Source organism: Aspergillus nomiae (genome assembly GCF_001204775.2).
Source record: "Aspergillus nomiae NRRL 13137 chromosome Unknown contig00097, whole genome shotgun sequence".
Lineage (NCBI taxonomy): Eukaryota > Fungi > Ascomycota > Eurotiomycetes > Eurotiales > Aspergillaceae > Aspergillus > Aspergillus nomiae.
Genome location: NW_015378152.1, coordinates 72,139 through 86,176, shown reverse-complemented (window position 1 = coordinate 86,176; position 14,038 = coordinate 72,139). Strand labels below are relative to the sequence as shown.

Below are 14,038 nucleotides of genomic sequence, written 5' to 3'. Positions count from 1 at the left end.
CCCGCACTAGAACGACGGCGGCGCGTGAGCTGTAGTGATGACTCTGGTGAGGTGGGTGAGTGTCTCTCGTTCAGTTGATTCCCCCGGCACTTCATGCCAGAACTTGAGCCAATAATCCCCAGCCTTCCGGGGAGCTTTTGGTATAGAGCAACCCTGATTGGCGAGGAAAGGGTGGAAATATTTCCCAGAGCAGCCCCTCAAAATGGTCGTGTTGGCGTTATTAGCCATTTCTAATCAAATACATTGGCAACCACCCCCCTAAGGATGATCATCGCAAGGAAGCGGTGGTGAGATTATCTCCAGGCGCATGGCTATTCGCTCTGCCTCCATCATTTTGAGGCGGACGGCCAAAAGTACCACATAGCTGCTCATGAGAGAAATGATGCATAGTTTCCACAGCAATCGCCGGGTATTTCTCCCATAAACCGTGCTGGGGAGGCAAGGCATCCCTGTCAAATTTTAATCTTTTTTCTCTTTTTTCTGTTTTTGCTTATTCCTGTGCATTTCTCCTTTTTGTTCGTGAATTAGGGTCACGATAATGGTCCTTACAGGGGCGGACCTGGTCTCAATGTTCACGGCAACCCACGTCATCCTCGCCTTAGGAGCATATGTGGCGCTCCGATTTGCTTATCAGATTGTGTACTATCGATTTTTTCATCCCTTGGCTGTATTCCCGGGACCTTTTTGGGGTAGCGTAACCAGACTTTGGATCGCATGGCACAACCTGCGTGAGACCGAAGTACCTACGGTCTATGCACTGACCAAGAGATACGGTATGATCCCTCGAGTTTCAGCTGTAGGGCTCATCGGGCTAACGTGTGTGTGGCTTGCAGGACCCGTCGTACGAATCACCCCGACACTCCTCCTCGTCAGCGACCCCACGAAACTGCCCGACATCTACCACCGGAATGCAGACAAGACAGGTCACTATATCACCGGGTCGTTCGGTGAGACCGAATCATTGTTCAACATTCGGTCACACAAGACTCATGCGGCGTTTCGCAAGCACATTGCGGGTCCGGTATGTACATTCATGCATGTCAATCTGGCCCAGCAAGGCCCGAGCTGACAACCCAAATAGTATAGTTTCTCAAACGTAAAGCGGATGGAGCCATTGATTGACGCGCGGATCGACGACTGGTTGAACAAGTTGGGAGAGACATTCGCCAGCACCGGTGCCAAGTTCGATTTCTCATGGTGGGCAGTGTAAGAGCCAACAGCCGCCCAACATGATTCGCGCATCGTCGAACTAACTGGAACATGTGGATATGAACAGATACGTCGCGTATGATGTCATCAGTGAGATTGGCTTCGGGGCGCCGTTCGGCTTTATCGAACAGGGTAAAGATGTTGGAGGTCTCATCCAGGGCTTCCACGACGGCCTTCCTGCGTTTGGTCTCCTCGCACGTCTCCACCCATTTACCAGCTGGGTGAAGACAACGTTCTTGAAAAAATATCTGGTCGCCAAGCCTGAGGATAACACCGGCATTGGTGTGCTGATGCGCTTCCGGGATCGACTGATTGAGCAACGCTTAAACGAGATCGCTGAAGGCAAAGATGTTGGTCGTGTGGATCTCCTACAAACGTTTATCGATGCACGCACGGAAGACGGCAAGCCCCTCGACATGGATTATCTGAAGGCCGAAGTCCTGCTGGTTCTGCTGGCGGGCGCGATACCACTGGCACGGTATTCCAGTCCCTCGTCAACCACCTGCTCGTCAACCAGGAAGTCTACGAACGGATGATGGAGGAGATCGACACGGCCAGCCGTAAGGGACTCATCCCTGACACCATCCCCCAGTACGACGCTATCCAGGAGCATCTTCCATACTATGTCGCATGTGTCCGGGAAACGTTGCGAATGAACCCGCCGGCGCCAAATATCTTCCCTCGTTATGTGTCGGAACCAGGCATTGAGCTTTTCGGTAAGTTTGCTCCAGCCGGGACAGAGGTGACCGGCAACCCATGGATCATGCACCGGGACACCGCGCTTTTTGGAGAAGACGCAGAGGAGTTCCGTCCGGAGCGCTGGCTCGACCCGGAGAAAGCCAAGCTGTACAACAAGTATATTTTCACTTTCGGATATGGCACCAGAGTCTGTCTGGGTAGGGACATCGCGATGGAAGAATTGTTCAAGGGCCCACTGCAGGTACGTTAATCTGGCCTCCCTTCTTGGCTTCGCGCTTGCTCATCTCATAATACTTTAGTTCTTCCGTCGATACACCCCGTCTATTGCGACTGACAAGCCCTCTGCGAGGTTCGAAGTCAAAGGTGGGATCGGCTTTTGGCGGGATATGTGGATAACCATCAACAAGCGACCAGCTGTGAAGCCCCTGTGATTTTCAGTTGTTTATCTCTTGTTATCATGATACCAATATGCAACTATTGTTAAGTTCTGTTTGAAAGCTTGAACTGTTTCTCTAACCAGCTCCGATGTGGTTCTCAGTCCCGTATTGATCTCTACGGTGTGTACCTAATATTGAGGATATGTCTGAGCGGAAAGGAGAGTATTTAGACACTATAATATACCAAATATGTACATACACTTCCAAGGCCCTGCAGCGATGAGAGGAGGATATACCGTCACAAGCCCTTCATAAATTCATTATATTTCATCCCTCAAACGACGTTGATATTGTTCCGTCCGCAGTCCTGCCCAAGCTTCCAATAAGCGAGTATTATTGTGCAGCACGCCTGGCTTCTCAGCCCAAGTCTACAGTCGCGATGATGACCGGCTGGATGTATTCGAACTCGACATCGACTCCACCTGGCGGAGGTGATCTAGAACGACCTGTAACGAGCGACCTTCCAGGCGCGGCTTAGAGCCGGGGAGTCTTGGGAGGCCAATCTGGTTATGCCACACAACATCCATACCGGCCGCTGCTGCGCCGACGACATCACCATTGCTGCCCGCGACAAACAGGGCATCTTTGGAGTCGACCCCCAAGGCCGATAGGATCGACCCGTATGCTTTCGGATGAGGCTTGTAGAAGCCGGCCTCTTCCGCCGTCACGAACGCATCGAATTCCACACCACACAACGCAATCGCTCGCCGGCCGAGTTCTGCAGAGCAGTTGGAGACCACTCCCAAGCGGTATCCCTTTTCCTTCAGCTGCAATAGGACTTCTCTGGTCTCGGGCCAGGGGCGCATCCGATCCCAAGACTCGATCAGCGCTTTGGGTGCACTGTCCGGGAGGCCGGCATCCTTGGCTGATTCGTAGACGAGATCTTCATATGGACGGTATGCGCCGCATCCAAAGGTCAACTCCAGGTATCTTGTGCGCCATCGGTATGATGCGCTGCGGTCGTTGTTTGCCGCTTCGGCCCATAAGGACCAACTGTCTAGGAGGGCTGTAAGAAGATCGAACACAATCGCATGAGGAGCCATCTTTGTTTCTTTATGCTTTTCCACGGAAGTTGGTAAGCGTGTCGTGGTTTTATATTATTTGGGTCTTGGTGTTGCGGTGCTTCAGTTGGAGGCAACGGCGCAGATATATAGTCCTGCCAGTATAGAGCGGATCCCTAAACATTTTCGTCCGGGTGAACGTCAAGGCTGAAGGATCACCCTGACAAAGAACTCGGTTTCCATGTATACCCGCGCAAACAAAGGAAATTTATATTATCTTAGTTTATTTCAGTTTGTACGAGGCTGTTGTGTCTACTGTACTACTATGTTTACCGTCTACTATCAACGTAGCTGCAGGTGAACATGCATTGCGCCGATCCTTGCAGTGGAGTCGGCGCCGGGCTGTACGCGGATGATTATCGTTTCCGCGAAGAATGGAAGAGATTAATATAAATTTAGAATAAGTTAGCTTAAGAAGCTATAGAATACTGGATCAAGCAACTACCTTGGTATATTAAATCGATTAAACTAACGGTATTAGAAGGGAATATAAGATATTATTAGTAGTACCAGTCGGGATTGGAAATATATATCGAGGGATCGATTGCTTTCTACATTTCAGACTCGAGAGTCGAGATTGGTGAGTGCTTTTTTAGGTACTTGAATAGCTTGATTTTTTTTTTTTGATTAAAATGCATATATTTTTCGTATTAGATGTCCTTTTTACTCATTTTTGTAGTAAAGTATTTATTAGCCGAATGTCATGCATATACTAGCATAGTCCAATACCTTTTGCAACATTGGATATAATTACTAATTATACAATTTTGAAATAACTAGTTAGTAAACTACTTTTAGACAAGGAGCCCGCACGGTACTTTTCTTTACAAAGAGGGTTTGAGACTGCTGAGATATATTGGTTAATTCACTATTTTTTAGTCTTCTTGCTCGTACTAAAACATGTGTCACATGGTTGAAGCTCCCTTTCTTATCCTGCCGCAGCTTCAATCTACAGTGTCCTTTAATAGCTTTCACCGTTGCATTCTAAACTTCCTATGTAATTATTTGCCCGCATGACATCACTTATATAGACAGATATTTGATTATGGCTCGTGTCAGCAAACCCAAAGCTGCAAGGTTCAATGTACACACCTTGACGAAGCTTCAAGCTGCCATCGAAAAGGATCCGGAGATTGATCTGACAGTGAAATTGCCCTGGAGGTATTCCGATCGTCTGAATAAATGCGCCAGAAGACCCAAACTGGTGAGTAGCTTTCCATCGGAGCAATCCACATTCTAATATCCTTTCGAAATTTAGACTCTGCGACCGTACCTGAAGACCGCGGAGAAGACGACATTCGCGCTTCAATTCGCTCGTCGGACTTGGCTGAAATCGTTTTTCCTCTATCCGATACAGTTCAGAATTTGCTTGGAATATCTAGTTTAGCTGCAGTACAATCGGATGGCCTTGCGCAGCGACTGCTCGATGTCATAGACTCAAGCGAGGTTGTCTGGAAGGGCCCCTTTGCCGGCGAGAAAATGGCCTTGAGCTGTGGTCATGATATAATTTTGAAAGCTGTGCGAGACCTGGATGATACAACTGAATACACAACACTAGAATACCTTCACCAGCACAAGCCAAACACACCCGCACCAAAACCTCTTGGTTTCATTCGAATGAACGATATCTCGCTCATGTTCATAGGCTAAGTTCTCCTCAACTAGGAGGAGGTGGACTTGACTCAATCATGGCTCACAGTCACTAGGTCTTCCGATACGTCGGCCGAAGAGCAGATCTAACTGCGCCTCATGTCGTCATATATTCTCCCGACGTAGCGGCTTGAGGGTGTAGTGCATAGTAGCGTGGTGCAAAGTCTCTTCGCACAAGCAGGATACTGACCGGCCTGAAGGAAACAAGAGCTTTGGGGTCGAGCATGAGCCGAGTCCTGACTCAGAAATTGGCCAGCAAAGGGACCAGCGAGGCCGACTGTTGGTGGCACCTCAGACAACCTTGTAGTATCTAGGTAGGCGCTGGAATATCTAACTGAAATGATCAGTTCTGGGCGCTTGCGATAGAAGCCGATCAACCATTTGGCAGCTATTTAGCATTTGTAGAAACCCTCAATAGCGGATCTCCCTGTGCCAGCCACTAGATCATTGGGAAACATTGACAGCTTCTCTTTATTATATAAAATATCTACCTGGATTCTGTGTATTGTAACTTAAGTAATTCTTCCCTCTAGGAAAGTACATTTAATGCAATGTATCACGCGGAGAGGACCAGCTTCCTTCCGGTTGGTCAACTTTGGACTGGTGACCTCACATGAAGCACGAACCCTACAATTTACAAAGAAACCTCAATGACATATGATCCTACCCTTATTTTCTTTTCAGTTACCTTTCTACGGTGAGTGTATCTGGCTATACTGATACCCGATCGTTCTGCAGGTGGTCGGTCAACGTTGTAGGTGAATCACCATCCCAGAAGAACAACCGGAACAGAAAGACCCAAGACTCAAGAGAATTAAACGGGTAATGAACAGGGGCGTATGCCTTCAGCACTTCCTACTTTTGGAGCTTTTAGTCTTTCGGGAGTTGCTCGATGACCAATGCATCATATCCGTTAAGGTTTTATCGGCGTTGAGTGGAAGATGAACCGTGGTTCAAGGAGCCTTATCGAAGGGAAAGGGTGAAGTCATGGATACCTCATGAGGATGTGATGGCTTTCGCCAGAGGATCCATGGTTACCAAACTAATCTACAGCTGAGATGCCTATCTATTGGTTCAGCTCTGGGCAAATACGTCGTTACTGCCTTGGCATGAGATCATTGAGTTTTAGTCCATACGTTCACTCTATGAGACCCCAAACAAACGCAGGTCTTCTATGCGTACGCTCTTCACGGGAGGTAATTTCTCAAAGGTTGATAGTTTAGTTTTCAAGTCCATGAGGTGACAACCAGCTATAGGCACATCGGGCATCTGGTTGGGACGAACTAAAACTTCAACACAAACAGCGATGCAATTCCGCTCAGCTGATATACATGGCGGGTAGATTAGTATAGTGAACATCAATCAGAAGAACGCCGAAAATGCTTTGCAAATCCCTGTAAGCGGCGCCATCTTTTCTTAGGCGATTCTGGGAGCCGTGCCTTTTTCTCCGGGGTGGTATTGGCGTGCCACATCCCCGTGCCTTCACCATTTGGCAAAACGTCCCAATCTTGACCACCGGTGATCTCACGCCCGATGTCAGAAGATGACGAGCGAAGTGGTTCTTGGGAGCTGGTGGCTCGTGATACGCATCTCGTCGGCGGTTGTGATCCATCGGAGGAACACATATCGGCAGGGGAAGATGGGATGAGGACATTGAACTTCGACCTCCGGCGTGCAGTATCATCCGAGGCCCTGGGACTCGGGGACAGTCGCTCGGTGCCACTGAGGCAGGGCACTGATAGCGGCTGCACATGGGAGGTGCCCGAGCAGCTCCGGAGAAAGGGGATGAGGATCGAGTCTCGTAGTAATTCATGCATGTGTTGAACAGCACTATCGAGGAGACTCGGCGGGGGAGTGGAGCCGTGGGTTTTGGTGTACACCAACAGCTCCTCTCGGGTTTCATTTGGCACGTTGATCTCGCGCGGTGCACCGGATTCGATGTATGTTTCTATGATGCGATCCCATACTCGTCGGAGGCGCTCCTCGTGCACTTCATCTTCGCCGCATTTCTTGCCGTGATGTTCAAGCCAGTCGTATGTCTTCCGGTAGCGTTTGGCCTCAAGGATGAACTCGAGAACCTCGAGACAGTGGTTTTGAGCGAGGAAGGCAATGAAGGTGCCGAGTGTATACGGGACGGGGGCTGTATCGTTCAGGATCTCGTCAAGCTTCGGGCGCAGGTGGTATAGGGTTTTCGATTGCGGTCTCATGGCATCTGGTGAAATCCGACGAGAGTTGGTTTTCACTATTCAATCAATGACTGCGACATGGCTCTTTCGTGAGAGGACACCATGTGGCTTATATAAAGTGAATCTCGTCAAAGGCGCATTTCAAGACTTTACTGGTGTTATGAGAAGGGGGAGAAGTGCGTGGTATGCTTTTGCGAGAGATAGACTGTGGGGATGCCTATGACCGAAAGGCAGATCACCGTTCCATGGGTCGATGGGCCAGATAAGCCAGTTAAATGGAATGGGTTGTTACAGGCTGGACATATCCGACCAGACCCAATCAGAACAATAGGGGACCAAGAACAAATGATCGCATGACGGAGTCTGGGGTCGAAGGCTGTTAGAGGATGAGGGTGTTAGCCCTGGTTGAGACGGAGAACAACCACCAACGATTCTGAGGACGTTGAAAGCCAGTAGGATCTAGTTTTAGTTCTGAGACTCAAGTACGAGCATCAAATCCAATAAGGAAAAGGAAACCCTTGGTATGAGTAAGAAGCAACATTACGTTCACTGCCGTCATGTGGGCACCCAGTGCTATGTAAACCCTAACATGCCTCATTCTCCATATGGAAAGTATCATGAAATGAGTGGCTTGGTGATGGTCTCTTCCATAGCAACAACATCCCTGACACTTAAAGCTTGAATGTGATTAACTTTTGATCTCCTAGGTAGTCGAACATTCCATCACACTCCTACGTAATGTACCTTTCGGTACAGGCATCGTAACTGGAAGTTGAGGCAAGCCTCCCATTTAAAATTGATGACACAGCAATTTATAACGGGTTGTTAATAGACGGGTGGGTAGAATGACGTATACGCGGGATTATGCGACCCCAGGGACAGTCATACATCCTAAAATGCCCGAGATATGGCTTAGGAGATATCACTTCCGTAGTCTGCTTGTCGGCTTTTCCGGGAAACGGCATTGACGGTAGGGCCCGGAAAGAGGATAAGAGGTGTACGGAGTATCAGTGGAAAGATACGCAGATTATGTGGGTTAGTTTCTCCACACAATTGGAGCAGGTTGGCTAGATCGTCGTGCTGATATCCAACGGTTGTCGGTGAGAGAGTGTGTTAAGAGCGATGATAGGGAAGAACTGCTGGAATTGCTGACAGGCAATTGAGATTTGGACAGTTAGCACCATCGGTCATGTATGTATATCGTATGAATTCGCCCTTGGTAGCGGTCAAGCGAAGGTTCGCTCTTGGAAGTTGTGATGTTCATCAACGACGCGGATGGAATGCCTTCCACTAGTCCACTTTAGGAAAGGAACCACCACGTGACATCAGGTGACATCAACATCCATCGGACTCAACTGCATATCAATTGGACTCTTCCTCAACTTCTCATGGGGAAGCTCAATAGCAGCTATCCATTTGCGCTCAAGCCGAATGGAGGATTTCTTTACCATGGCGCCTCATCAAACATATATACCTACCGGGGTTCAGAACCCACTAATTGTTCAGCTTTTCGAATCCAGTGCCCATCTAGGCCTACCTTCGCGCTCATTTTCTAGGTAAACATCCAAATAGATACACTAATACAGCAAAGTGATCCACCTCGAAGACTCCTGTCAAGGGCGAGCCGAGACTTTCTTTTCCAATCGTTCCTTCCCACACCCAGGCGGAGCTGGCCCTCTCGGCGAATAACGAACCCACTCCCGATATTCCGTTTCACTGCCCATCCTTGTCAGCAATTAGTACCCATCTCTCGAGTTAACTTTACAGCCATCCGCGGACCCCACGGTATTACTCCGATCGAGTCCAGATAACCTGGTGGAATATTGGATGTCTCCCACATGGCGGTACCCAACTCAACTGGACGAATGCGAATGTGTGGCCGAGATTGTTGTATAGTTCACAACCGTGTGTTTGAGGATGTGACAGTGTAGGTGGCAATATGACGGCTGGTCCGGCTCTACAATTGCGGTATTACAAGTGAAAGCACCTGAATGGAATATTTCTATCGCATGCAGAGGCGCAGTTACCTTTTGGAACGGAGGCAGCAGACTGGGGTTGAGTCCAGTCAATACGGTGATGGTGCAACCAAGGCAACAGGATCTATAGCTTTGCCGCTGAGCTTACTCCCACAGGTGTGTGTCACCCTCACCTTGGCACATCCCGCCCTGTCTGCAGCCTGCGGGTTACATGCGAACTTCATTGTTTTCGGGATATGGCTGTAGACTTGGCGTCTTGGCTGGAAGGGACTGTGTCATCTAGCACAATTACGAGACATTATGCCACGGGCTCTTGCAGGACGGCGCCTTGGCATCGAGCGACATTGGGCGCGTTTCGTGACGTTTCTAAGATCCTCGCCAACCATCTCGAGAGTACTAGAACAGCCCAGCGACACTGAGGGATTTTTGAAATATTCAAGTCTTAGGATAGATGCCCAAAATCTATTTTTCTAAGTATTAACGCCCCCTCTGCTATGAAAAATCCCACCCCCTGGCAGGAAGCACTTTTGAACCCCGCCAGGTCGTATACTTTTATACACACGAGCGAATACTATATCACTTCTCTGGGCCCCGGTTTGATACTCCCTTCTACGCTCGTGATCCCATCCGTGTGGTTGATCGCCCTTTCGATATCATCCTGGAGCTGAGTGAGACCTGGCTTGCGCATTGGAGCTGATGGCGACTCTGTAGAAGAGGATTGTTTCCGTCGCGAGTTCAGACTATAATCGATCCACCGCGGAGCATGGTATCGCAGGAATTGGCGTAAATAGGGGAAAGAGCCGCATATGATAATGGTGTTGGCTTCGATATTGCTACACGACCCATATCAATTAGTTTTGTCCTAATGTAAAATAAAAATAACAAAGCGAGCAATTAGATGGCGTGCCGGACTCACATGAAGACCGCGGCGAGGGCGATATCGTGTGTCTGATCTTGCGACGTGACCAGAGGCATCAGCGTTGCTAAGCGAACGATACTTATACTGGTGGTTCTAAAGGAACTAGGTAAGAATCATAACAACAGACTGGTTTAATGAGGCCGCTGTTTGGCACCGGGGGCAGAAGTTCACGTACAAGAATCCAACACCAAACATACAGAGCACTCCGACCTTTTGAATGATGGATAGACGGAGACCCCATACAATGGGGATCGGGAGCAGTATCAATGTGACATCACTGATCGTGTTAGTGATGGCAGTCGCGAGATAGACTCCGCTTGTGTTGATGCAGGAGCCCGCAATAGTGATGTCCCAGCTTTTTTGAATAGGGCTGCAGCCGAAGATCAATGCCAGGGGAAGTGCAATACTATAACCTGCAATGACGAAGCCGACCGCGTAAATGGTGTACACATATAGCGGATGCGTCGCTTGTAGGAGTCGATAGTAGAGCATAAGCAAGGCGAGCTTCGCAAAGGCGAGCGCGGGGACGTATATGACCGATGCCGCCAGCATGCACTACACCAAAGCCCGGCGATTAGCGAGACGTTTAATTCACGTCACATCTGGAATATAGATACCTTGCGATAGGTACTGAGCACGGATAATGGCAGCTGCGAAACGTGGATGCCATATCCTGCATGTTCGAACCCATCTAACGGACTCTTAGTGACTGCACAACATCTTCCTTCAACGGGTTCCTACATAAAATGACCGCCTGCGTCGCGACGGAGCAGATCTAGCTGCAGGTCAGTACAGGCTGATAGCTAACAAGAACATTCTAACGGCATATACCCAAGCAAGAATCAAGCATACTGGCCGCCATGCGTTAATAATGCGCCCAAGGCTTCGTTGGCCCGAAATATCGACTTACCGTCGTCCCACCAGAATCTTCTCATCAGTCGAATTTTGGTGTAAATTCGCATTACCAGAAGAGGTGTGTTAATAGCCAAACCTACTCCAATGAGTACGCGATTCGCTGTTCGTAGCCATGGCTGAGAGTTGTCCATCACAGCGGGTATGAACCCTCCACCGTCACTGTCGGGGATTCCTGGTGGAAACCCCAAACGCTGTGTTTGCATGAAAAATTCATGTTGTCTTCCTTTCAAAGTGCGAGAGGCACAGCATTCTCAGGGAGCCAAGGGATAAAAGATGTTTAAGCACACGGGTGGCGAGCGGTTGCCTCCGCTGTTGACGCATAGACTTCAGCTTTCCTTGCTAGATGTAACCCTAATTAGTGTAGCACATCACCACGCAAGGAGGTCCCTCCAATAATACCAGCAGGGACCAAATTCCGGGCTTGCTCGGCGATAAGCCATGCGATAGATAAACAGAGATTGGCTTTTTCAGCATCTTTGCTTTTTTCACGACGTGCACCTTGAAGGACATGCTATTGGGTTTGGGCCACATCTGACAATAAATTCAAATCAAATATCTAGATCTCCTTCATATCCTTACTCTCACTTCTTACAAGCTCAGTTCCGTGTTTCGGCTTCGCATTTGATTCTACCTTTCTGTTGATTACCATGGGGGAGGACTACCAGGAAACAACCTCAACGTTTGCGCTGTGCTATACTGTGCTGTCGTGTGCTTACCATGCACGGTGTAGAACTTGTGACGTGTCATTTAGAGGACCGGGAGTTCACGATCGGCGCAGCAGGAGATTTTGGGAATCCCGCAAAGCCAAATACACCATTGGGAATCGCATCGGATAAAAGAAGGGAAGAATCCAACTCGAGGGAGAGGCACCACTATTGAAGGCTAAACACCACTAACCACCTCTGAGAATGATCGTCGTTCAGCTCTTCGATTCGTACAGAATTTGATCTTCCCGCTGGACTCGTGCTCAGCCAGTTGTGGAGCGGCGACACGCTGCTGGTGATGCTCTTCCAAAATGAGGACTGTGGGCGCCACGGATGTAATGAAGACTGTATGAAATTTGAAGCAAAGTCCACTGGTATTCGGACCTTGGTTCTGGAGCTCTCGTTTAACTTAGTCGTCGCTGTATGGTTCAACCGATCGCCGAAGCTAGGAATCCTGAAGCCTGATAGGATGGGACGATGTTTGCAAAGTTCGACGATGCCTGGCCAATGGAAAGAGTTTAAGCACAAAGTTCGACCGTCCGCTGCTGTTGCTATGCGAGGGCCCCAGGCCTCATTCTTCTTGTTAACCAACTTTTTTTAATTAATGTACCCTTACTGTCTTGGCACGCGGTGCTTCGAAACCCACACAGATCGACGAGGTGGTAATCCTCCACCGGATGCGACATACATGGAGAGCTTGTGGAAAGAATGCCATCGGTGGCGCCTGTTGATGTCCAAGGCCGACCTGTTTTGAATGATAGTTGGAGTCTTCAGAGCGGAGATAGGGTAGATTGGCTGAGTGGTAAGGTCTTGGGACAGCTGATCTACACTTGTTGAGGGACATTATGTCTATAATCCTGCAAGTCGAACAAGTTGTGCGTATGCATGACAGGGAACTGCTGGCATTCCACAGTCTCTTTCTCTTAATGAGTACCCATGGCCAACACCGTCTGAGATATACGATTGCTGGAAAGGCTGGCACGGCGGTAGGAACTGTCTGCTGGACCCTCGGCGCGGAGATGGATGAGGGGCCTTACACTCCTAGCGTTGGTGATCGCCCACATCTCCGTCTCCACCCCCTCAAAAGTGGATTCAAAATGCCTCTGAGTTGGGACATCGTGGTGTTAGGTGCTACAAAGTGGTCATGCGACCATTTGCAGGTTAGTGTTGGATCCCAGCGCGGCTGTTGCGAGTATCATAATTTACTGGTGAAACGCCTCTACGTTGGGCCACTAGAAATGGGCAATGCAAACCGGAGAGCGCTATGATACGCTTCATATCATGGTATAGGATTATTATTGTGTTGTCGTGCACATCGAAGCTCTGCATAGCTCAGGACCTTTGCAAGGATTTACTAGTTGCCACGGCGACCCGTACCTTGATTGACGAATGAGTAAAATCTATGGATCCCACTGACGTGCTTGACTCAACGATGTCTCGTTGCCATTTATTCGTGGATACCAACACATGTGGGTATAGCGGTCAGATGCTAATATGCGTGAAAGATGTGCAAAGACAATCGACGTGGTGCCGCGCTGCTATGGCTATTTGGCTTGGATGAATGCTCTCTTCGTCTGTATGTACATGGAAGGCCTGGCACTTACTGGATTGACGGCTCGAGTTGTCCGAATGACGTTCAATTGCAATGACAATCGGTGTCAGGGAAAAGTCATCCTGGAACACACCCCCCTTCTAATCATTTTCTATTCTGTATCTCTTGGGCCACTCCTCATTACCCATATTAATATGGCGACACTTTTGTGGCCTCTCAGCCCTAATGTGGCTATTTTAGGTTTGTCGACACCTCGGATGATGCCATGTTCCAAAGGGGCCAATGGCGACCCTGATGCTATATCGCATCCTCATTGAAAGAACAACAGTGTGCTCTTACGCTCAGGCTGGAAAGCTGGGAGAGAGCATTTTCTCATCTCAAACACCGAGAGATGGAACAGCCCTCCAATTCTCCAAACGTTGGGGCTGAGTCAAGCTGACTTAGCACGTAGTTCCATCTATAATGGTCTCCACATGCATTAGATCTCCGTGGACGAGCGCCGCCGGTTCAAGCATTCTTCAAGTATGCAGCGTGGGCTGCGCTGGCCGAAACAGTTATCAGTATCGAAGAAGATCTCGTTCCAGAATCGCGCTTCTGGATTCCATCTGCTAGCACGTTAAACGACAAGGTTCCGGCATCGAATAGCCCCGGATCGGTCTCGTACAATTTACCTAACGCACTCTGTGAACATCAAATTGCTTTAACCCAAGTCGCTGCATTACAGGACGAC

At 49.0% G+C, this 14,038-nt stretch overlaps 5 protein-coding genes across 5 annotated transcripts; 2 read left to right on the top strand and 3 right to left on the bottom strand.

Annotated features, from left to right (window-relative positions):
• Positions 1 to 538: 538 nt before the first annotated feature.
• Positions 539 to 2,339, top strand: ANOM_004216 (cytochrome P450; the record flags this gene model as incomplete). Its single annotated transcript, XM_015549473.1, has 6 exons — positions 539 to 773; positions 834 to 1,021; positions 1,082 to 1,206; positions 1,277 to 1,655; positions 1,697 to 2,149; positions 2,208 to 2,339. The coding sequence occupies 6 exons, from the start codon at positions 539 to 541 to the stop codon at positions 2,337 to 2,339; spliced, it is 1,512 nt and encodes a 503-aa protein (XP_015407878.1).
• A 374-nt stretch (positions 2,340 to 2,713) lies between these two features.
• ANOM_004215 (HAD family hydrolase) lies at positions 2,714 to 3,388 on the bottom strand (the record flags this gene model as incomplete). The annotated part of the gene is made up of 1 exon (XM_015549472.1): positions 2,714 to 3,388. The coding sequence occupies one exon, from the start codon at positions 3,386 to 3,388 to the stop codon at positions 2,714 to 2,716; it is 675 nt and encodes a 224-aa protein (XP_015407880.1).
• Positions 3,389 to 4,588: 1,200 nt separating this feature from the next.
• ANOM_004214 (uncharacterized protein) lies at positions 4,589 to 5,056 on the top strand (the record flags this gene model as incomplete). The annotated part of the gene is made up of 2 exons (XM_015549471.1): positions 4,589 to 4,610; positions 4,665 to 5,056. The coding sequence occupies 2 exons, from the start codon at positions 4,589 to 4,591 to the stop codon at positions 5,054 to 5,056; spliced, it is 414 nt and encodes a 137-aa protein (XP_015407879.1).
• A 1,358-nt stretch (positions 5,057 to 6,414) lies between these two features.
• Positions 6,415 to 7,263, bottom strand: ANOM_004213 (regulator of G-protein signaling domain-containing protein; the record flags this gene model as incomplete). Its single annotated transcript, XM_015549470.1, has 1 exon — positions 6,415 to 7,263. The coding sequence occupies one exon, from the start codon at positions 7,261 to 7,263 to the stop codon at positions 6,415 to 6,417; it is 849 nt and encodes a 282-aa protein (XP_015407875.1).
• Positions 7,264 to 9,670: 2,407 nt separating this feature from the next.
• ANOM_004212 (uncharacterized protein) lies at positions 9,671 to 11,255 on the bottom strand (the record flags this gene model as incomplete). The annotated part of the gene is made up of 7 exons (XM_015549469.1): positions 9,671 to 10,051; positions 10,135 to 10,230; positions 10,313 to 10,692; positions 10,755 to 10,828; positions 10,879 to 10,912; positions 10,969 to 10,988; positions 11,048 to 11,255. 7 exons carry the CDS (start codon positions 11,253 to 11,255, stop codon positions 9,790 to 9,792), a joined length of 1,074 nt encoding a protein of 357 aa, XP_015407874.1. The 3' UTR covers positions 9,671 to 9,789.
• Between the last annotated feature and the right edge of the window lie 2,783 nt (positions 11,256 to 14,038).